General features: G+C 44.2%; 1 protein-coding gene across 2 annotated transcripts in view; it reads left to right on the top strand.

The window, feature by feature from the left end:
* The window catches only part of VAV3 (vav guanine nucleotide exchange factor 3), a 1,147,877-nt gene that overhangs the window by 1,025,604 nt on the left and 98,701 nt on the right, over positions 1-23,572 (top strand). For both annotated transcript variants that reach the window (XM_085602242.1, XM_085602243.1), the window contains exon 25: positions 5,451-5,580. In XM_085602242.1, coding sequence (XP_085458368.1) covers positions 5,451-5,580 — 130 coding nt within the window. The remainder of the gene's footprint in view (positions 1-5,450; positions 5,581-23,572) is intronic.

The raw sequence follows: 23,572 nt of genomic DNA on the forward strand, positions 1-23,572 counted from the left end.
CTGCCCGCAGCACAAGCTGCCATTGACAAATGGAAGTTAGTGAACATTCCTGCACCATGGGGCAGGCACCTCACGGTGCCCCCATGCCCAAATGTGAAGCCCGCAGAGGGAAGGGGGCCCTTTCGGGACCCCGATGTCGCTTTCCGACAGCCTTTCCATGTTGGTAAGGCCAACATGGAATGGCTGTTGTAAAACAACATCATAATCCCAACTACGGAAATGCCATCCTTAAGGGATTATGGTGAGTTTCCGACCAACCGAGTGGCTCCATGAGCCCATCGGAAAGCATCGGTAGGTCCCTCCGACTGCTGCCTCTAACCGCACGCATCATAATGTGTCGGTCCGACCTGCATCGTAATTAGGCCCTGTGTTGTTTATTTCTTCTTTGCATTCTTGTATTTTACTCCTGCCCTCATAATGTTGAAAAAAATAGGTGCGAGAAATCAATTAAAAAAAACTGAATTGGAAACATGACTTAGTTGCCTTACTCTGCCAAATGGAAACTGTAGTGCCTCTATTTCTTTAGACTTTGGACCTGAGACACAATGCTGTACTCAAGAAAACAATCTTTGCTACTCCACCATGCAACTCTGACCACTCCGCTGTAGAATAAATACAAGCCTGTTTTAATTTCCTGAAGTTAAGGAAGTGTCTGCGTCCTAGCTGTTGAATTTCCTGTGTCTGTTCATGCTACCTAAATATAGGTGAATTTCCGTGCTTACCCCCTAAAATCAAAAGCACATGATTACCACTAAATATTAGAGGTGCTGGTGAGTTTCTTACTAATTCTAGCTCTTGGGTAGGGATTGTTTGATGAAATATGGATCAGAAATATAATTTGGTACAAAATACTGTTGTCAAAACATTGACAACCAAATTATTGACTTTATACACATGTAATGTAAAGAGCAAGAATGTCGCCTTCAAATATATTGTGGACCAACATATCTACATTGTATTGGGAAGTAAATGTACTTATATGCAGTTAACATTGTAATTTTAAAAAAAAGTACATTTTTTGAAATAAAAAGTAATATAGTTAAAAAATCCTTAACTTAACATAAGCAATAATTTAATAACTTAAAAATTCAATTAGTAACAATACAACTTAAAAATAAATTCAACAATTTATATGAAAATGCTCATATTAAATTTTAAATTAAAATACACTTATACAATAAATAGTCATAATAAGTATAATATTTATATTTACAGTTTTGTAAAACTCAATGTAAATGTTTATAATGTTTTATATTTTTAAAACACATAAATACTTTATATTTATCAAACTATTTAAAATAACAGTGAAGTGCATACACTGGGGGGATCAAATTTACTATTTTAACTACACAAATGCTGGGGAAAGTACGCAAATGGGCGGGGGGGTCAGATGTACTATTTTAACTTCAGTTAAACAAACGAAGGAGAACATCCATATATTTGAAGGGATCATATTTACTGTTCTATCTCCAGTCCTACCAATGTTGGGGAAAAATGCATAGGTGGGGTTGAGGAGAGAATTAGATTTACTATTTTGACTCCAGTCTAACACACACTGGTGAAAGCCTATACATAGGGGGAGGTAATATTTTGTATTCTAACATCAGTTTATGAAACACTAGGGATACATACATTGGAGGTCAGATTAACTTTTCTAACTCCTGGCCAACAAATGTTCAGAAAAGTACATACACTGAGGGGTGTTGGGTCCGAATTTACTATTCTATCTCTAGTCTAAAAAATAATGAGCAAAGTGCATATATTTGGGGGGGATCTGATTAACTACACCCAAATAATATAAGAAACCAATATAAATTGTTCAAGAAGTCAAATTAATAAAATTGAAGCATCTAAAAACATTAAAATATCTTGAAACTGCAAAACAATATTTTTAAAAAATATCCAAATTCAACAGAAATGTTAAAAATAAAGCTATTAAAGCATTTGTAAGTACAAAACAACAGTCATACTAATACATAAAATGCATAAACCAAAACATGTTTTTTAAAAGTTACATATTTAAATTTGTATTTAACTTATAATTTTAACAAAATCCCAGACATTCTTCCAATGCACCACACAATGCATCAAAACTTTCTTTAAAAATATATTTACAAATATTTTTATTATTAGTTAAACATACAATTAATTATTTTCCTTTTCAAAACTATGCATATATGAAACAAACACCAGCTGAGGTTAATGCTGCTCTGCCTTGATGCATCCGGTGACCAAAGGAGTTCAGGCCACATCTTATATTCAAAGTTGTACTTATAAGCCATTCAGTAGTAGGCAACTTTATCATCTAAAATAGCACATTCGTTATTGTGTTACCTCTGAACCATGCAGTGAGGGGTTCCAGTCTGAAAGCAACAGAAATGTGTATTTCTATCTTTTGTCTGGAATGATGAAATATTGTTGTCCTTTGTTTATGTTTATTTCTTAAAGGATGTGACTTTGAGCTATGATCACTTCTTTTTGTTGAAGAGGGCCGAAATGGATTAAATTTTGTAAGCCTCAATACATTTTTAATTGCTATATTATATTCCTGTTGCAGTGCTGGCTATCTTTCTGTTGGTTTTAAAAAAGAAGTAGCTATTGCAATTATCAAATAATAAGCATTTTATTCAGTTTACATTAATGTATAACTAATTAATGAAAACACTACCTACTGAATCCACCAGTAAACCGTATAAACCAGAATTAAAATGTAATACATAATTAAAAAATATAAAGCATTTAAAAGTGGACAAAATACTGAACATATAAATCAATTAACATTAATTAATATAAATCTATATATATATACTTATCTACCCAATCACCCATCCCCCAACTAATCCCAACCACCAGAACAAAATAAATCTTCATTCCTAAATACATTTTTAATAAAACACTAAAATGTATTTTAAAATAGCCTATATAATGAAATAAAAACAGTACAATACAATAAAACCCATAAACATGAAGATTTTAAACTTCAATATTATAGTAAAATAGTTAAAAACAAACTATTTACTTTCGATATTTTGGTCCATAATATCTTTTACCCAGGATATTTTGACACAGTATTATGTTCAGGCGATTTTTGGAGTCAATATTTAGGTGGACTACCTGAGAATGTGGGGAAAGTGTGTTTGGGCCTTGATGAAGCTTCGGCAAGCAAGCGAGTAAAAAGCGAGCCCTGTGAGCGTGCATGTGTGAAATGCATCAAACACTGTGGGGCATTAACAGATGGAAAGCTTCAACAGGTGGAAGACCAGTACACTAGTCTGAAATTTAGAAGATCGAAGGTGAGGCTGGCTGGTACTGTCAGCGATGAACACCATGCTTTCAGATTAGAAGCTGTGAACTCATAGCGTTTCCTACGGAGCAAGATTAATGACATTTGCAAAGCATGACTTTTTGTTGTACTGTTTTTGACATCTATTATTTTTTTTTAAATCATATTTTTAGTTATGAAACTGTAATAAATAACCACCATTCTGTTAGACACTCCCTAACGTAATCCAACACCCTTGTCCCACATCTGTAACCTCAGTCGATCTGTCCCCATGAAGTTTCATGACTCTTAAATAGACGTTTTGTGAAGAAAAAGCGGGTATTTTCATTTAAAATGGTTGCCTTTTGATAGCTCACTATACACTAACTGTCCACCTCAGCCATTGAATGAATACGTAATGTATAGACTTGTCTACATAAAAATGAATCAGTCAGTGTGTGCCTGATTATGCCGTCTGTGCTATATTTGCCTGTCTTAAACACAGAGGTTGTTTCCAGATTTGTAAGAAGTAATATTTGCAATGACACCAGTCTGGATTGTGTTCTATATTTCATCTGACCCATTAGGCTTTCAGAGTTTGTAAAAATGTGTATACCTGTAGAGGGAAATGATGTGGATTCTGCTAGTGTACAAACATAATATTTTAAGGTTTTAGAAAAATGAAATAGTATTCTGCACTGCCTCTGACAGAGGTTTTGTTATTTGAAGTACAATGCTGTGTTCCATATGCCAATAGGCCTCACTTCACAGTCCACCGTAGGTCACTGGCTCTCCCTCCCTTTAACAGCCTGACTTGCTGTCTCTGCTGGAAGTGGTGCACAATCCTCCTGGCCGACACATTCTGTGAGTTAACTTCTCAATGCATTGGAATCTTGTAGTGCATAGCTTTGCACTGTGAGTCCCCTTGACTCCTGAGTCACTCATCACGAGAATTTGCATTTGCAGGAACTGCCCATTTGGATGTGCAGTGAGGACTTGTCCTGTAGATGGACTCTGGCTGCACAGAGGAAGTTTGTACATGCTGAGAGTTGCCTAGCCTTCAGGAGGTGGGCAAAGTATACCAGAAGATTGAACTCTATATTGGATCTATGAGATCAGTGACCATAACTATGTCAAAAATGTTCTCACATCACAGTGATAGGCAGCAACATCCCAGTGCTAGGGTACATGCTGAGACAACATGACTGTTCAATGATCAACTGATGGGCATAGTTATTTTCAGCAACTGCATGGTGTCGACAGCAGTAGAAGATGTCCTATCAGCCTGTTGCATCATCGCTCTTCTTATCCGTCAGAAGCTGACCAAGACACAAGACACCAGGGGCCCACACACAGCCATTAGGTAGGGGTAACACACTGCCCTCTCAGTTTCCCATATGCAAGGCCCGAGGCATCCAGCCCGATGACAGAGCAGTCTGTGGTTCTGGAATGAGTCGTTGGGTTTCCGTTTGGAGGATTGTTGGTGGCCTCCCTATATGGGAATTTCAAAGTCCACTGTTCGAAAGGTCGAATCTCAGAACGGACTGTGGCACGGCATAAAGAATAGTGAGTGGAGGTCACTGGTTACCGGGTCTGCTTCGGCCCAAGTTAGCCAACTTGTGACAGGCCACCCTACAAAGGATGGCTTTGTAGAGCCAGAGAGAGGCAGCTGGCTGAGAGTCCTTGTGAAATTATGGCCACCACACCACCTCTCTGGAAGCTCTGTGAAACTATGAATAAGATTTACAGGGAACAAAGAAATAAAAAAAAACATGAATGGAGTCCAAAAGAGCACTGAATAAAGAAAGTGCAGAAAACTATTTAATTAGAACTAGCCCACACTACAAATTAAATCCACTTTTTGCCTTTATTACGTAACGCTCATCTCTTTCTCTCTCTTTTCACCTGTATTTCTGTCTTTCTACCTCGCATGCACACATAGACTCTCTCTCCCACTCTTTCTCTCTAATTTACTCTGTCTCCTCCCCTTTCTTTTTCTTTTTCCTTGCCTCTATATGTTTCTCTCACTGGTTAGTAATTACATGTAACAATGTTCTATGAAATGTGCTTATGATAACAGTTATACAAAACTAAATAAGACACGCAGTGTTTGTGATTTTTGACAAGAGATCTTTTCAATATTATAGTGTACCATGCAGAATTTTATTTGCTTGCCTATTTTTTCAAGGAACTGATAGAGTACTATAAACACCAGTCCCTCAAGGAGGGTTTCCGAAGTTTGGATACCACTCTCCAGTTTCCATTTAAGGAACCCGAAAACTCTGCTGGACAGAAGGGTAATCGGCCGCACAGTAATTGTGAGTATTGGCGTTTCATTTTATGCTGTCGATTTAACATCAAAAGAACAGTAATGGAAACCAACTTCGTTTTGCATTTTCCGACACTCTTCCAATTATTATAATAATGTACTGCACTTTTTTTAACAGCTCAGCAGAATTAGATTTGACAAGAGGTTTAGGCACATAGCTAGTTAAATATCCCTGCTAATGAAATTAAAACCACATTTGCACCATAAAATCCATTTGGCATGTGAGCAGAATATTCATGTACACTCCGCAGTTCCCCTAGCATTTAAACACGCGCATTGCAATTTATTGTTATGAATAATATTATGGTAATAGTTATTTTTCTAGTGCTGGGGTATGCAGAAGAGGCTCGTGAGGTATTCTGAGTAATTAAAACATATATTTTCCTGGAAACCTGACATCATTCATTTTTATAGCTCCAAAACAGATGCTGCGCATGGATTTTAGGAACAGCTATGTAGGATGCATTTGTTAAACAGCTGGGTGTATCTTCCGAGGTTTCACACATTGGTCATACACAGCCAATGTGTTGTGCCTCATCAACGGCTACAGATAATGTGAGGCTGTCTGTCTGAGCTATTAAAAAGAATTCTGTACTACAAATGCAAGTTTAATTGAGAATTAAAAAGTATTACGTTCCTGAATAGATGGCGACAGATTAATTTTAAATAGTGCATGGAGTGGCAAGAAAAAAAGGATCAGTGAAAGATCCGAACATGGTCTTTCACTGAAGAGCTTTGAAAGGAAAATGCGGCAGCGTGGATACAGTATGATACATACGGTGCACACGGTGCGACTGCAAGCAGAGAGACAAGAAATTCGATCTAGGATGACTGCTAACAACCAGGGGTTGGGTCAGTGAATGTGACTGTACCCAGCAGATGTTTTTTCCAGAGCGAGGAGAACCTAGGCAACAGGATCTGACGAAGCAAACACAAGGAGATGATGGAGGGAGCGTTGAAACTTTTCAGACACTCACCCCCAGTCACAGATCTGGGTTGAATCCATCATCATTCTTTAGCTCACTCCACCACCCCAGTTCAGACAAAGATATATGCAAATCAGTCTTGACCCTGTGTCTCATGGGAACAGTCCAGCCCGAATTGCCAAGCCATGTCTTCCCTGGACCGGAACCAAGCATCCTGGGACCGGTTTTGGGCTAACAGCCCTCATCAGCCAGGCTAGCTTGAATACAGTGGCAAAGTGAGCAAGGGACCCACGTCTGGGCATACCCTGCCAACTTAGGGCGAACAAAGCAAACACAAGGAGATGATGAACGGAGCGCTGAAACTTTTCAGACACTTACCCCCAGTCACTGATCTGGTTTGAATCCATCATCGTTCTTTAGCTCACTCCCCCACCCCAGTTCAGACATAGATATATGCAAATCTGTCTTGACCCTGTGCCTCATGGGAACAGTCCAGCCCGAATTGCCAAGCCATGTCTTCCCTGGACCGGCACCAAGCATCCTGGGACCGGTTTTGGGCTAACAGCCCTCATCAGCCAGGCTAGCTTGAATACAGTGGCAAAGTGAGCAAGGGACCCACGTCTGGCCATACCCTGCCAACTTAGGGCGAACAAAGCAAACACAAGGAGATGATGAACGGAGCGCTGAAACTTTTCAGACACTTACCCCCAGTCACTGATCTGGGTTGAATCCATCATCGTTCTTTAGCTCACTCCCCCACCCCAGTTCAGACACAGATATATGCAAATCTGTCTTGACCCTGTGCCTCATGGGAACAGTCCAGCCCGAACTGCCAAGTCATGTCTTCCCTGGACCGGAACCGAGCATCCTGGGACCGGTTTCGGTGTAACAGCCCTCACCAGCCAGGCTAGCATGAATCCAGTGGCAAAGTGAGCAACGTTTGGGCATACCCCTCAGGATCTGACGGCCAGACATTCTAGTGACAAGCTGAGGGTGTTTCTTGCTGTCATTTTGTTTCACACCATTTTCGGGAGAGACAGACCTGATCTTGCAAAGCTGGGACCAAAGGGGCCAATTTAATTTTGTTTAGTTATGTTTCCTAATCCCATATTGTCACCATTCTTGTGATATTCACATCTCGGTCACAGGCAAGAGAGGGTTGTGTATTCAGATATATGGTGTGTTCATGCTGACACTAAGCTCTAATTGCAACAGAGAGGAGTAATAAAACTTAGCAGTCACATGGGTTATGATAGATGGCCACAAGACTTAGGCACCCTATTTACAGGGCATATTTGGTAGGATAATGGACGTCCTCCACCCACTTACACCAATGTTGTTCAGGAACACAATCAATCAGTGAGGAACCACTCCTGGTCGAATCACACCTGCATATGGATGTCATATAGTACGCAGTGTACAAATACCAAGTAACAATGAGAACTCTTACATCGTTGAGGTGTTATTTGTAACTTCTGTTCACTTTGGTCTAGTAGATGCTAAAAACGCTAGACCCACAGGGATGTGCACTACAGGTAGCTCATAAGTGGTGAAGCAAAAATACTTCATATCCTAGTAAATTGCTTATCGGGGGGCGGGGTGTATGTGTGAGTGCGTGTGTGCGTGCACACTGGCACATATAAGCCACTCAAGCAAGCCCGTCTATAGCCATCTATATCACCTACAGTCTGAAGGCCGATTGTGACCTCTTCAATTTCCCCTTGAGGTTGGTACCTTAATAATCAATTTGGATCCATGAATGAACACGTTAAATCAATTGCACAATTTTGACACTTCTTCTTGCTCTCAAAGTACCAACAAACAATATAAAACCAAAGCACAGGTGCACCACTTAAGAACAGCTTATATCACAAAGAAAAGAGCAAATTTTATACGTCCAAGTCCATCAAAGAAAGTTCTTAAATTTGTTCTTATTTTTCTTTTTATCTTTTATTGTTTCACTTTCAATTCACGTTGATGAAGCACAGTGTTTAACACATAGAACAGCCGACGCGTTTCATCCCCTTGCAGGACTTCTTCAGGGCAAATAGAATAGGTGGATTCAGGTTCTCTCCACGATGTATTGTTTTAGTTAGAGGATTTCCTTAGGGAGAATACTTCCCCATCCAATGGAATATTATGATAAATAGTGGCGACGTCGAAGTTACAATGACAATCACTAAGTAAATGGAGACAGCGAGTCCCACTTTGGTGTAAACACGCTCTATCACTATGTATACTTTGCAGGTGCAGTATAAGACCTTTCCACAATATTCAAACACCGGTATATATCATCTTGTCTATAATAATTCTATGCCAAGCAGACGTTCAATTGTGAACATGTTGAGCAAAGCACCCCAATAAGGCAGCAAAACGGCAACCAAAGTAAGGCTGTGACTGCTGGCATATATTCAATAGTGCGTGTCAGTGAATAAAACGGCAAGAAAACAATATTTTGAAAACTAGTAAAGTCTTCCCCCTCTTTGGGTTCTTACACTCATAAGCAGAATATTGTTAACAGACAGTTACATTGAGTGACTAGTAAAGCATTTGAGACTTCAACGCAGGGCTACATTAATGAAAATGTAATATTAGAGTTGATTAAAGCATATCAAAAAATAAAATAATGTCACCACAGATCTTGAACAGCACTTACATTTTAACAGGCATCCTATATACTGAAGTTACTCAAAGTTGCTCAGAGACACCACATATTATGTTTGTCCTTTTGGCCTGCTCCGACATGTCAAAGTCTCTATCAATGAAATTGCTACTCATTAGGGCCCTGCCCATGTCAAATATCTCTATGCCGTAATTTTATTTGCATAAGCATATTGTAATTAACTGACACCACATAACAATATATAAAATATTTAACTCAGTCAACAACCACAGGACGAGTGCCTCTACTGCAGCTCATAGCAATGCGCCTTTTGGCTAAAAATTATGCTAGTTCTGTGTATTTACTCGTGGCCACTGGGATATCCTTTCATGCTCAACTCTATAAATATATTGTTCCAGAAAGTGTGTTTGTCAGGGCAGCTCCACACCATGCAGCAGCATCTTTGTGACAAATAACTGTGCTCTCCAGGAGGGTGCCAAACATAGAGATTCAAGGAAATTCTGGTTCATATTTAATCAGTGTATAACCCACCTAAAGCAACCACCTAGCTTTCGCATTCATCCAGCAGTCTGGGCTGTTTACATTAGCAGGTTATACGGCGATAACACTTAGTTCACATGATTGAATCTGAAGGCTTTTAGAAACATCCTGCATTAACCACTGCTTCAGGTTATCTAATTAAAGTCATTATTTTGATGCTAGATGGTCGGACCGCCATCCACCATCACGGCGGTCCCAACAGCCAGACGGCAGTCCGAATGCCCAATCACAATTTGAGAATTTGACCATACAGAAAGTGCTTTTTTCTTCTACGTATTGTGGGCTGCAGCATAGACCACAGTAGAAAAAAGCACTTTGTGCATATTCATGCACCATGTGGTGCCTGACACACGGTTGGATCGCCATGGAAAAGGACATCATAATCCATGCGGCAGTGCCTACACATGCCCGGCCGCATTGTTAGGGATACGATTCCGACCGTCGCCACATCGGGATCCTAGATCTTGTGGGAGGTGGCGGTCTTTCCACCCTGACCTCTGCATTCCGAACGCCTGCATTGAAATGTGATGGTCAGATTGATGGCCTGTTTGTCGGGCGGACCGACGGCCTTTCGGTCTGCCCGACATTGTAATCAGGCCCTATGTTAGGTGAAGCTGCCATTAAATCTACCCAGTGGAACTGTGCTCCTGGCTCTAATAGTATTCCAGACGTTGTTTTTAAACATTCAGTGACACAATATGACTGTTGCCCTTGTATAGCTCCTGCTTTGTCACCAATGTAAATTCTGACAGGTGGCGGGGATCATTGCTTGTTCCCGTTCACAAAAAGGGTTCCAACAAAACACCTCCAAATGTTAGCTTAATAGATTTCATGGATGTTGAAGGAAAAGTTTATGTGAAACTCCTTCCTAAAGAACTGGAGCAGTGGAAGGCAGCGGAACACCTCTTTCTGTCGTTCCAAACTGGTTTCCAGAAGGGCGACAGTATTGAGGGTAACATTCCGACTTTGGCTATAAGGATTAAGAAAAAATATGAATGAAAAGAGCAAATTGTTACATGCAGCCTTTATAAATTTTACTAAATCAAGGCAAATTATGGGCAAAATTCGCAAAAGGGATATTCTGTTGCAAATGTTGAGAGCAATTTTCAGCGTATACTCAAATACATGGGTTATGATCAGACTGACCTCCAAATGGACCACCTCTGGCAAGAAATACCAGCAAAGGGTCATATCAAGGATGTATACTTGCTCATCTCCTTTTCAATCTTTATTTGGGGGATGTGATAATAGATACCTTCAACTCTCCAAGAACATGCCCCCCCCCGAAGCTGGCTGGCTGGATGGTAACATTCTACATTATGCCAAGACACTATATTAATCAGCCAAACCACAATATGGCTTCAAAGATCCATACTGTATCTGTAAAATTATCAAAATAAATATAGCTAAAACTGAGATCATCACCTTTGCGTGAAGGTTAAACAAGAAGGAGCAATAGCTAATTGATGATGAAAGAATTGAAAATAATCTTTGCTTATAAGTGTGAGGGTGTAGTTTGATGGCAGTGGATGTACCCAGCCACACAAAACATTGCTTAAGAATGCCACCCTCTCTCATAGTAGCACATTTACATGACAATTGGTGAAGCTAACTAGACCAGATATAACTCAGTTTGCCATGGAATGCAAAACAGGGCCTGTGCTATTCCATGGAATAGTTGCATTTAGACCTGCTCTGGCTAAATGGTTAGATCAATCAATCAATCAATCAATCAGTGAATTGTAAGCACGCTACTTACCCATGAGGGTCTCAAGGCACTGAGGGTCCGCAGATCTGTTAGCCGAACAGCCAGGTCTTGAAGGTCTTCCTGAAAGTGTTCAGGGTGGAGGCGCCTCTGATGTTTGCCGGGAGCTCGTTCCTGTATTTGGCTGCGATGTGAGAGAAGGATCTTCTGCCTGCTCTGGCTCTGTGGATGCGTGGGGATTTGGGCTGCCGAGGGCGGTTGGCCATCAGGTGTTGTCCCATGCTGAGGGGGTGGTACCGAGAACGAGGACTTCCCTCTTCTCGGCGTTGAGTTTTAGGCAGCTGTTGGTCATCCAGGTTGCTACGTCCTGCATTCCTTTCTGGAAATGTAGTCTGGTGCTGGTGGGGCCTTCAGTGAGGGAGAGGATGAGCTGGGTGTCATCAGCGTAGGATACGATGTTGAGGCTGTGTTGTCAGACGATGGCGGTGAGGGGGACCATGTAGATGTTGAAGAGTGTCGGGCTTAGTGATGACCCCTGTGGGACTCTGCAGGTGATTTCCGCGGCATCAGAGAGGATGGGTGGCAGTCTGATTCTGTGGCTTCTTCCGGTGAGGAAGGACCGGATCCAGTCTAGGGCTGTTCCTTGTAAGCCGGCGTCTTGTCGTCTGGCGAGGAGGGTGTGATGGGAGATGGTGTCGAAGGCTGCTGAGAGGTAGAGGAGGATGAGGGCTGCTGAGTGGCCATGGTCCAGGATGTTGCATATGTCGTCTGTGGCGGCGAGTAGGGTGGTTTCGGTGCTGTGGTTGCTTCGGAATCCTGATTGTGAAAGGTCGAGTATGGCGTTCTCCTCGATGAAAAGTGTCAGTTCCCTGTTGACAGTGTTCTCTGCCGTGAAGGGGAGGAGCAAGATGGGCCGGTAGTTCTTGAGGTCAGTGGGGTCAGCTGTGGGTTTCTTGAGCAGTGGTCTGACTACTGCGCATTTCCACTCGTCTGGGAAGGTGCCTGTTTCGAGGGTGGTGTTGATGGTGATTTGTAGCTCGGGTGCGATGGCGGCGGCGGCCCTGTGGTAGATGTGTGGCGGGCAGCGGTCGGTGGGGGCCCCTGAGTGGATGCCTTTCATGGTCGAGGCGGTGTCTTCGGCCGTAATTGGCATCCAGGTGGAGATGGTGGGCTAGCTGATGTGTCTAAGGGGTGGGGCGGCTGAGGCGTCTGGTTGATGGTCGACAAAGTTGTCGTAGAGGTTTTTGATTTTGAGGTGAAAGTAAGTTCCGAGCTTGTCGCAGAGGTCTTGGGATGGCGTGATGTCTGTGGATTCGCTGCGAGGGTTGGTGAATTCTTGGATGACACTGAAGAGCTCCTTGGAGTTGGTGGAGTTGGCGAGGATCTTGTTGTGGATGAAAGTACCCTTGGTTGTTCTGATCCAGTTGTGGTAGTCCGTCATGGCGTTCTTGTAGGTGGTGTGGTTTTCGGGTGTCTTGGTATTTCTCCAGTTCTTCTCCAGGTGTCTGCAGGTGCACCTGCCCTCTTGGAGATCAGAGGTGATAAAATCCAGTGTAGCACATATCACTCCTTATTGCTGGATCCTACTTCCCTAGCTCATTTATGGCTGGAGTTTAAACTGGTGTGATGCAAACTGATGCTCCAATCCAGATTTTGTTTTTACTATTGTACCCGTCTTAAAATGCCTCAGCCCAACACTTTAAAAAAATCACTATAGGCTAGTATAACAAATGGAAAATCAACATAGAAATTATATCTTGACTCATAAATAAGGGAATTGAAAGCTGAGGATATCTGGAAAGGGCTCTCCTTTATAAGCAAATAGCAAAGCTTTTGAACAAAAAGGGGAAGCTGATATCAGGCTTTCTTAACATGGGCAACCTTAGTAAAAAATCCCATTCCAAACTAGCACTCACACTTAACAATCTACCTGTTGTCTTTCAGTGTCTGAAACAACCTTGGACATTTGAGATAAAAAGGCAATTGATATGTTTCTGGTCTGGTCTGTTTCTACTGAAAAACCTTAGTATGGTAGAATAAGGAGCAAATCAGATTCATCATGCCATCTATCTGGGACTGTCCCCAAATCACTAATTCATATTTTCAGTATTTGCCCCAATCTCACTTAGGTGCACAAATTCTGGTTCATGCCACCATTGAGATCTTTAAATATCCACACTTGCCCTCCTGTCACAGGTCATGCACACCCCATCAGCACGGTCACCATCAACCCCAACAGGCCAACCACACGACGTAACAGAAATGTGGTTAAAAGCAATCTTGCGCCAATTCTTCCATCCTCCCAGACACTTGACACTTCCCCAGACCCCCCACTATCAGGTCTCCTAATCAACTGTCGTTCAGCAGTTAAACATGCAGCCGATATCGCTGACCTCATCCTGCACAAAAACCTGGACTTAGCTATTCTTACTGAAACCTGGCTAAATGAATACTCCTCCCCTTGTCTGGACTTATTAGTCCCTCCTAATTACAACATTGCTAGGCTAGACAGGCAGTCGAACAGAAAGGGCGGAGGCCTCGCCTGCATCTACAGATCCTCCCTCCTGGTCAAGGAACTCGGAACGCTCACTACCGACTCCTGCGAGTATCTCTCACTCTCCCTCACCAACAACGCCCTTCACCTTTGTAACTTGCACATTTTTTACCACCCCCCTGGCTCTAACGACTCTTTCACCGATCACCTACTGGAAGTCATCACCTCAAAAATTTCCTCTAATTCCAAAGAGATCTTCCTTGGTGATTTCAATCTCCACTGGAATGACCCCAATGACCCTCACGTCAATACCATCAAAGACCTCCTAAATGACCAAGCCCTGACTCAATCCTGCTCCCTACCAACTCACTCAAAAGGAGCCACCCTGGACTGGATCATATCCAAGGACTCCGTAGTCAAACTCATCTCTATCGACCCTTGTGACTGGTCCGACCACCACACCATCTCCTTCATCCTACCCGGATCAATCAAGACTAAGCCCCCACAACCGATGATTCCCAAACGCTGGATCAGGGACACCAAAAATCTGGACCTTACGAAGCTGGAGGCTCGCTGCAAACTTGAGCTCTACCTGACCTCGAACACTACCTCAATCAATGACATCTATGACCATTATTCGGCTTCTATGTCGAACATTCTAGACGACCTTGCCCCCCTGAAACTAAAGAGAACACAAATCAAAGACAGAAACCCCTGGTTCTCCGCCTCCCTCAACTCAGAGAGGAGATCCCTACGTCAAGCCGAAAGAACATGGAGGCAGTACCCATCTACCGAGCACCTCAAACTTCTCCGGCAGGCAAGAAACTCCTACAACAGACACATCCTCAACTCAAAAAAAGATTACTTCAGATCCGAACTGGGGAATGCCACGAATAGGCCCCGCAAGCTTTTTGAACTGGTTAAACTTCAATCAAACAAGCTGGCCAAAACCCCTAAAGAATCCCCGAAATCTCTTATATCTTCGGATGAATTCTCCTCCTTCTTCGCCGAAAAAACTGCCTCCCTAGGAATCGAACTTAGTACCGCCTCTTGCGCTCAACCCCCTCATGACCAACTGCCTCCCCATGCACCCTCATCTTCGACCTTACCCAAAAACGAAGCTTGCTGGACTGACTTCAAAATCTACGACGAAGACTCCATTGCTAAAATCCTCTCTACATTAAAACCAAACAACCACTTCAATGACCCGCTACCATCCAACTGCCTCGCTGCGGCCTCCCGTGCCATTGTTCCTTGCTGGACCGCGATGATCAACGCCTCTCTCCAGCAGGGATCGATTCCGGACCCCCTGAAAGCCGGCCAAGTCCTTCCTATTCTAAAAAAACCAACGCTTGATCCCGCCGCACCAGACAATTTCAGACCCATCTCTAATATACCCCTACTAGCCAAAGTGTTAGAGAAATGCGTACAATACCAGCTTAGTCAACACATCGACAACTTCCACCTGCTGGACGACTTCCAATCGGGATTCAGACCAGGGCACAGCACTGAAACAACCATGCTCCACATTGTGGACGACGCCCTCCAAGCCCTGGACCAAGGCAAAACATGCCTCCTAATCCTTTTAGATCTATCTTCCGCCTTCGACACGGTCAATCATGATAAACTACTTGAACGCCTTAAACATAGGATGGGTCTGGATGGCGCTGTCCTTGAATGGTTCAGGTCCTTCCTCCATAACCGATCTCAAAGATTCCTCATTGACGGCAAACTATCCGCTCCCACCCCGGTCACGGTTGGAGTCCCTCAAGGCTCAACCCTGTCTCCTACCCTCTTTAATCTTTACTTGGAGCCTCTCACTGAAATTCTACGCTCCGCCAATATCTCCTACCACATGTACGCGGATGACACCCAAATCTACATCAATATCTCCTCACTCAAGGAGGTCCTCGCCCTGAACGAAACCCTGAAACTAACCGTTCAGTGGCTTGCCACTAACCAACTAAAACTCAACGCCAAGAAAACTGAATTTCTCCTGATCTCCCCATCCAAAGCCAACCCGGAGCTACAGGTGTGGTTCAAGGCCATCACAGCCCTAAATTGTCCCCCGACCATCGTGGACTCCGCCAAATCACTGGGCATATTTCTTGACTGCAACCTGAACATGCGTGACCACATTAATTCAATGGCCAAGGCAGCCAGATTCCACCTGAGCTACCTCTGGAAACTAAAACCCTTCATCGATGCTCCTGATTTGAAAATGGCAGTCCAAGCTCTAGTCATATCCAGACTGGAATTTGGATGCTCCACCCTCACAGGCCTACCCAAGCGCTCCTTGGCACCGCTAAAAGCCTGTCTCAACGCGGCTGCCAGACTACTCACCGGCACCAGGAAATTCGACCACATCTCTCCACATCTGAAAGCCCTAAACTGGCTCCCTCTAGAGGCCAGAATACAGTTGAAACTGGCGTGCATTACACACAAGGCCTTATACGCAAACTCCCCGGCATACCTCTCACAGAAGCTTGTGCTATCGGGAGGAAACAGGAAATCTCGCTCCACTAACAGTCTCCTGCTCCGACCCGCCCACTTTCGTAAAAAAAGAACCTACAATAGGGCATTCACCGGGGCAGCACCAAGAATTTGGAACTCCTTCCCGCCCGTTATCAGAAGAATCCCCACTCTTGCTCGCTTCAAGAAGGAAGCCAAAACCTTCCTCATGGGTAAATTCCTGTACTAAGTCCTCCTCTCAGCAGATATGACTTGCTGCTTGATTCCATGTCTATTGCGTCTTCCGCAACCCTATAACCGGACTCCATCGAGACCCAAGGGGGCCACGGTCTCTGCCAACCCTAGCTTGAATTTTAGCTCTCATGTGTGCTCCCTTTGCCCCCATGCTCCCTCATCCCCCCCACCTATATGTTATAATTCTTTGCTTTTGATACTTTACTGTTTGCACTGTTCCTCTATGATGTTTTTTCCCGTTAACCATGTAAAGCGCTCTGATACCCTCATGGGTCATGTTCGCGCTCTATAAAACACTAAAATAAATAAATAAATAAAAGAAACTTGTAACATAGTGGTGGAAGCACACCTGAGAGGTGAATCAGACCACCTTTCATTTTGGTCCCTACTGTGCATGAAATTGGTTACTGACGACCTGAGTTGCCATGACTCAGATGTTCCCCCAGATGACCTGGATCCATAAGGCTCATGTAACTGAACAAAACATCTGAGACACATAGGAGATTAGAGTATTTTTTTGTCTTGGGCCATTCATACCTTCATCCATAGGAGTTCAGAACCATAAATTGCACTATACTGAATAGTTAGAAATTGAGGAGATGTAAAGTGCCTGTTGTACATTTTATACCAATACCTTTCTTTTACATGAATTTGTATATTATAGTCACTTACTCCTTTGTTGTTTGGTTTTAAAATGTTTGCAACAATTATTTTTATAGAAATTATATTAGTTTTCCAGAAATCAAATACTGAAGGCTATAGGCATACTTTATACATAAAGGATGCTTGGTATGAAATAATTAAATTAAACATTATGAAGGAGTTTATAACAGATAATATTTTCTGCAAACTTTTTGCATTTTAGCACCTCGTATGAAACAACCTTAGAAACTAAATACAACACATTAAATTAATAAAATATTCCTGACTGCCCCTCCAGTCCAACAGCACATCAAGTACATCACAATTAGTCTCTTAGATTATATCTGGCTAATTAAACATTTTTCCCCGGTGAGATTGAGGTCCTCAATTGTGAGGTCATCTTTAGAGAGAAAAGAGATGATTCGCCTAGTTCAATGAGCCACTACCATAGTATTTAATCTAGCTATTCCCTCATAACACTATGTGGTCAGCAGGCACATCAAATTAGATAGATAGCAAGTTCAGATTTTTTAATCTCGGTGGACAAGTAATTGAGGGAATTCCCTGTGAAAGATGTAATATTTCTAGTTCCCAAACTGCTTCAAAATTGGCTTTCCAATGCAACATGTTTATGGAAAGTTTCTCCATGGCCGTAAGTCTCCACAACAGTGTGTGCCAAAGTGTTATGAGCAGGCAATAGGGCTTCCTCCAGTCAGAGGGCACAGTCTGTTTGGCTTCACCCAAGCAGATCTATAATATAATATAACATTTTGTGATCTCAGGGCAGTCCCACCATAGGTTTCATATTTCCTGTTACATCCCAACCCCGTCAAGACTTAGGGTTCACTTCAGGGTATAATTTATGTACCAATGTAGGGTAGTGTTTCGAGTCCACTAACAAGTTAGAAGTCTCTCAACCTAGGATGCTAACTACACTTTGATGCAAGTCCATCCACACTTTTTGACATTGTTTTTTGGGATAGCATGGACCCTATGTGGGACTCCTACCTGCTTTGCTGAAGATCTGTATCCTCTAAGAGCACTTCCATTAATAACTCATATATCCATGTAAGGACTCCACTCAAGCATGTTGATGATTATACATATTGCTCAAATGAGGTAAGATCTCTATTTGCTTCTTCTTGTGGCTAAGCTGGGTATGGTAATACCGCTCATGTTCTGCCACTCTAAAATCTTGTTTGCATTCTACAGATGTCTTGATCGTTCCCTGAGCAAATAAGTCAGCTATCATTAGACAGTCACTGTCTCACCGGGAAGGTAACTTTTAACTACGTCTCAAGTTTTCAATAATGTAGCAGTGGAGGTGCTTAAATATACATTAGGCGGCCATACTTTTTTAGGCTTCCATACAGGGAGGGTCCAGTGACAGGCCTATCCATGTAAAGTCAGAGCTTCTCAGACTCCCATACACTCCACTCATAAACTACTCTCAACTGAGCAACCCGTTAATAGATTTTGAGGTTGGGTAATGCTACTCCTCCTCTACCTTCAGTCAGCATAGCGTTTTGTAAGCTATTTGGGGATGACCCCCATTCCAAATACATTTCAAACGTGCCTTCTTAAAGTCTTATGAGAAATGGCTAATGGCTGTCCACGGTGAAACTCCCTTGTAAGTGCTGCCAATGGAGTTGGGAAGTTGAACTAAAACAGGTCTTGTATCCTGGGTGTAATATTGATGCCTAAATAGAGAATATATTTTACTGTCCAGCGAAACTGGGTGCAAACCTTGAGGGCCACAACATCGCAGTCTGAAAGTGTAAACGTCAATATTTCAGACTTGGTCATGTTTACTTTGAAGCCCAAAACACTATCATATTCCACTAGTTATTGGTGTAAGCGACTGACAAAAGCGAATAAGATGTAATCTGCAAAAAATAATGCTTCCTGAGTATCCTGATCAAATGTAAGTCCTTCTAAGGGCCTGATTATGAGTTTGGCGGATGGGATACTCCATCACAAACGTGACAGATATCCCATCAGCCGTATTACAAGTCCATAGGATATAATGGATTTGTAGTTCAGCTAATGGGATGTCCATCACATTTGTAACAGAGTAACCCTGTCTGCCAAAATTGTAATCAGGAACTAAGTGGCTGTCCCCTCTAAGTAACCTTTCCAAGAGTTCAATAGTAAGAGCAAACAAGAGAGGGAACAGAGGGAACGAAGTCGCACCTGATTCCCTCTCAGAAGCTCCTCTTCAACGGACCAGTTCTGGATGTGGCGCAGTTTCAGGTTTATGCTCCCGAACAGCGAGTCCGGGACATTCGGGCTATTATTCCGATCTTTTGGCCCTGGTCCTAGGTTTCAGTCAGGAAGACCCTGAGGCTGCTGGGCCTCATGGCCTCCTGCATCCTGCTGATCGATCATGCCAGATGGCATATGCGGGCTCTGCAGTGGGACCTGAAGTTCCAGTGGACGCAGCATCGGGGGAACCTGTCCGACTATATCCAGATCTCGGAGGGCAGTGCACAGGACTTGCAGTGGTGGCTCATGAACCAGCGTTGGGTCAGTGGCAGATCCCTCTCCTTTCCCCAACCGGAGCACAAAGTAGTGACGGACGCGTCCCTCCTGGGATGGGGCAGTCACATGGGAGAGGCATAGATCAGAGGCCTCTGGTCTCCGGCGGAGTCCAAGCTCCATGTCAACCTTTTGGAGCTCAGGGCGATCCTACTTGCACTCAAAGCATGCCTTCCCTCAGTACAGTAGTGCAGGTGTTCACAGACAACACCACCGCCATGTGGTACTGCAACAAACAGGGGGGTGGGGTCGTAGACCCTATGTCAGGAGGCTCTACGTCTCTGGACGTGGCTGGAACATCAAGGCATTTCCTTGGTGGTTCAACACCTGGCAGGTACCCTGAACGCCAGGGCGGACAAACTCAGCCAAAGGTGCATGTTGGATCACGAATGTCTCTTTCAGCAGTGGGAAGAACCTTGGTTAGATCTATTCGCCACCGGAGAGAACGCGCAATGTCAGCAGTTCTGCGCGTTGGAGTTTCCAAGGCGGCACTCGCTTGGAGACGCTTTTCGTAGCAAGTGGAGTTGCAGTCTGTTGTACGCCTTTCCACCTATACCACTTCTGCCCAGCGTGCTGAAGAAGATCAGGTGCGACCGGGCCCAAGTCATTCCTGTGGCACCGGACTGGGTTCAAAGAGTTTGGAATCCTGAGCTAATCAGTATGAGCGTTGATCCCCTGATCCGACTGCCTCTTCGGAAGGATCGCCTGTCGCAGCAACAGGGGACGGTCCTCCAGCCAATCCTGTCCAGCCTCCACCTCCTTGCGTGGAGATTGAGCGGCGACAGCTGATTCCATTTGACTTGCTTCCCGAAGTCTGTAATGTGATTCTGGCAGCCAGGCGTCTCTCCACTAAAACGGTATAAACCTATCGGTGGAAAACATTTGCGGCATGGTGCACAGCAAAATCTGTTGATCCTCTTGCTGCCCCTACACAACAGTTCCGGGTGGATGACCAGCTCTTTGTTGGCTATGTGGGTGCCAAGAAAGGCCGGGCTGTGCACTAGCGCACTATCTCCCTATGGGTTGTCTCGTGCATTAAAGCCTGTTATTCTCTGGCCAAAAAGGAACCTCCGGTTGGGCTGCGTGCCCATTCTACCAGGGCGACTGCAGCTACTACAGCATTGGGACGCGGTGTGCCCCTGCAAGACATCTGTTAGGCGGCCACTTGGGCCTCGTTGCATATTTTCACTAAACACTATTGCCTTGACAGTCAGGTCCGGATAGACAGCTTCTTTGGACGTTCAGTTCTCTGAGACTTTCTGGTGTAATCTCACTTCGCAGACCCACCACCGGGGTTGGTATTGCTTGGGTATGTATTCTAAGGTAAGGAATCTATCACTAACGTGTCTCTTTCAGATGCACAAGTTACTTACTTGTGTAACGTTATATCTGTAAGAGACATTAGTTAGTTATAGATTCCTTACCGCCGGCCCATCCTCCCCGTTCTGCGAACTGTTTGCTAGGGTTCAGATCTTCCCTTTCAGGGCCCTAGTTCTATTGCACCAGTAGTCGGTCTTTGGCATGGCTCTGTGTTCCTGGTGTGGAAAGTTGTGTACAAAACTGACGTCAGCGCATGTGGGCACGTCTAAGTACGTCCGATGACGTCATCTCTGCAATACAATGCCAGTGACATACGCGGAGCCGCATGACGACGCCTGCCGACGCGCAGGGGTACTGCTGACGAAAACTTTCCGGATCCAGCCTGATGCCTGGGAATATTCTAAAGTAAGGAATCTATCACTAACTAATGGCTCTTACAGATATATTGTTACACAAGTAAGTAACTTGTGCATATTGTGGCAGTTGGCGGGGGACCCCAAGCCTCTTACATTCAAAGATAGGATTTTTATCCCTTTAATATTTGCATTTGGGGTTGCCATATGTTTCTAGTGTCTTGTCCTATCCGCCATGTCTGGGTGGGACTATCATACTGAAGGGCAAGAGTGCAACCGCTAATTGCCCAAACCTGTAAAAAAAATAACATGTTAAAGTACAACGCTGCCTCTGGTCCATCAGGCAGAGGACTCTGCTGAGGGATAAGCATGTAGATGGAGCAGGTGGGCCTCGTCCCGGACCTAACCTATGTGCTAATTCATAGCGGCTGATCTCAAAGGGCTCCTCACGCCCTCATCTATGGAGCCCCTATGTTCATTCCGTCACATCCTCCCCATTCTTGCTTATCTTGGTGGCATCTGTCTGTACTCTAGTCCAGGTATTACTTTGGATTCCGCAAATGTACACAATGTCATCCGCTGATCTTGGAGTGAGTTTTGGCAGAAGGGTGTCGTTTTCTATTGAATCTCCAGAAGTTGCATAGCTAGAGCTGGCTGATGCTCCTGAGTCTCGGTCTTGGCCTTAGGGTGAAACAAGTTGCACCACTGCTTGTAGTGCTGCTTGCCTGTCCTGATTGGTTTGCAAAGCCATGGGTTTTAGTATTTGTGATTTCCTCCTGGGCCGCCTCAGTCTCTTTCTGCCTGGGTATTGCGCCGATCTTGCACTCTGAGTCAGTGGTGTGCCTCCAACCAAGACCAGACTTCTTCTGGAGAGTCACAGAAATGTGTAGCCCCGTACAGTATAATTTTAAGCCTAGCAGGGTATATTAAAGAGTACTGTATTCCAGCTTTCCGAAGGGCTCTTTTAGCTTCCAAGAAAGACACTCGTTGTGCCTGAACCTTGGCAGTGAAATCAGGAAATATTAGCAATTCACTGTTTTCTATTACACAGGGGCCATGCATTTGAGAATGTTACAATACCGCGTCTCAAACCCTGTAATGGAGGAGTTTGGCAATCACCAGGCGGGGAGGTCTGCCCTGAGCCGGTGGGCGAGGTGGTACTCTGTGTGCCCTCTCGAGAGCAAAGAATTGGAAGAGGTGTTCTGGAGCCACTACACAATGCAGTCATTTTTCCAGGTTGTCCACCATATTTGACCCTTCTGCATTTTCTGGTACTCCTACAATTCTGATGTTATTTCTGCGTCTTCGGCTCTACGCTCAAGGATTGTCACTGTGGAGGAGAGCTCATCTAGCTGAAAGGTGTGTGCTTTTTGTTTCGGTTGTAGCTCGGTGATAGCAGTCTCCACTTCCCGTACTATGTCAGCGAGTTTGTGGTGTTCAGCCTGTAGGAGACCCAGGCCAACGGAGACCGCCCCAATGTCCTGCTGTAAGGCTGCCTTGGTGTCAGCGATGGCCGCCAGCACTCTATCTGAGTGCGAGTGTAGAGAATCGTCTACTTTGGTGTTCTCTCCTCCCCCGTCTCCTGCAGTGCAGGGGAAGGCTCTCTGGTGGCAGGTTGGGTGCCACCCGCTTTCTGATTCGGTCTAGGCATCGTGGCTCAGTTCCAGTGCTGTAGGCTTCTCCTCTATCCAAGGTAGTGCAGCAAGAGCAGAGATGGAGAAGGGGCTGCAGAGATGGAGAGGGGGCTCCTTCTCCCTTTAGCTTGCCTTCCCGTATGCTCAACCGGTGTGGTTTGGTTGGGACTAGGGAGGAGTTCGGTGGGCTCAGTTATTAGTCTCTAGTATAAGTCTCTCATAGTTGAATATGGGATTTTAATGCCCTTTCTATACGGCTGCCTGAACTCGATTCTTTGCTTAGGCCTGAGGCGTTGAGTGGGTTGTGCGGCTTCCAGCTCGAATCTCGGGGAAACCAAGCTGGGGGAGGAATCTTCTCAGGAGGCTCAGATCTCGGCCCTGCTTCTCCGCTGTAAGATGTCATCCCTGGCCGTACTGGGATGCTTGGGCATTTGCTAATTGTCTGGTACGGGGAGGGCCACATAAAGAGACATCTGTAGAACTAGGGCTCTGTTAGCGCC

The sequence above is a fragment of the Triturus cristatus genome, chromosome 4_2 (genome assembly GCF_964204655.1).
Source record: "Triturus cristatus chromosome 4_2, aTriCri1.1, whole genome shotgun sequence".
Classification (NCBI taxonomy): Eukaryota; Metazoa; Chordata; class Amphibia; order Caudata; family Salamandridae; genus Triturus; species Triturus cristatus.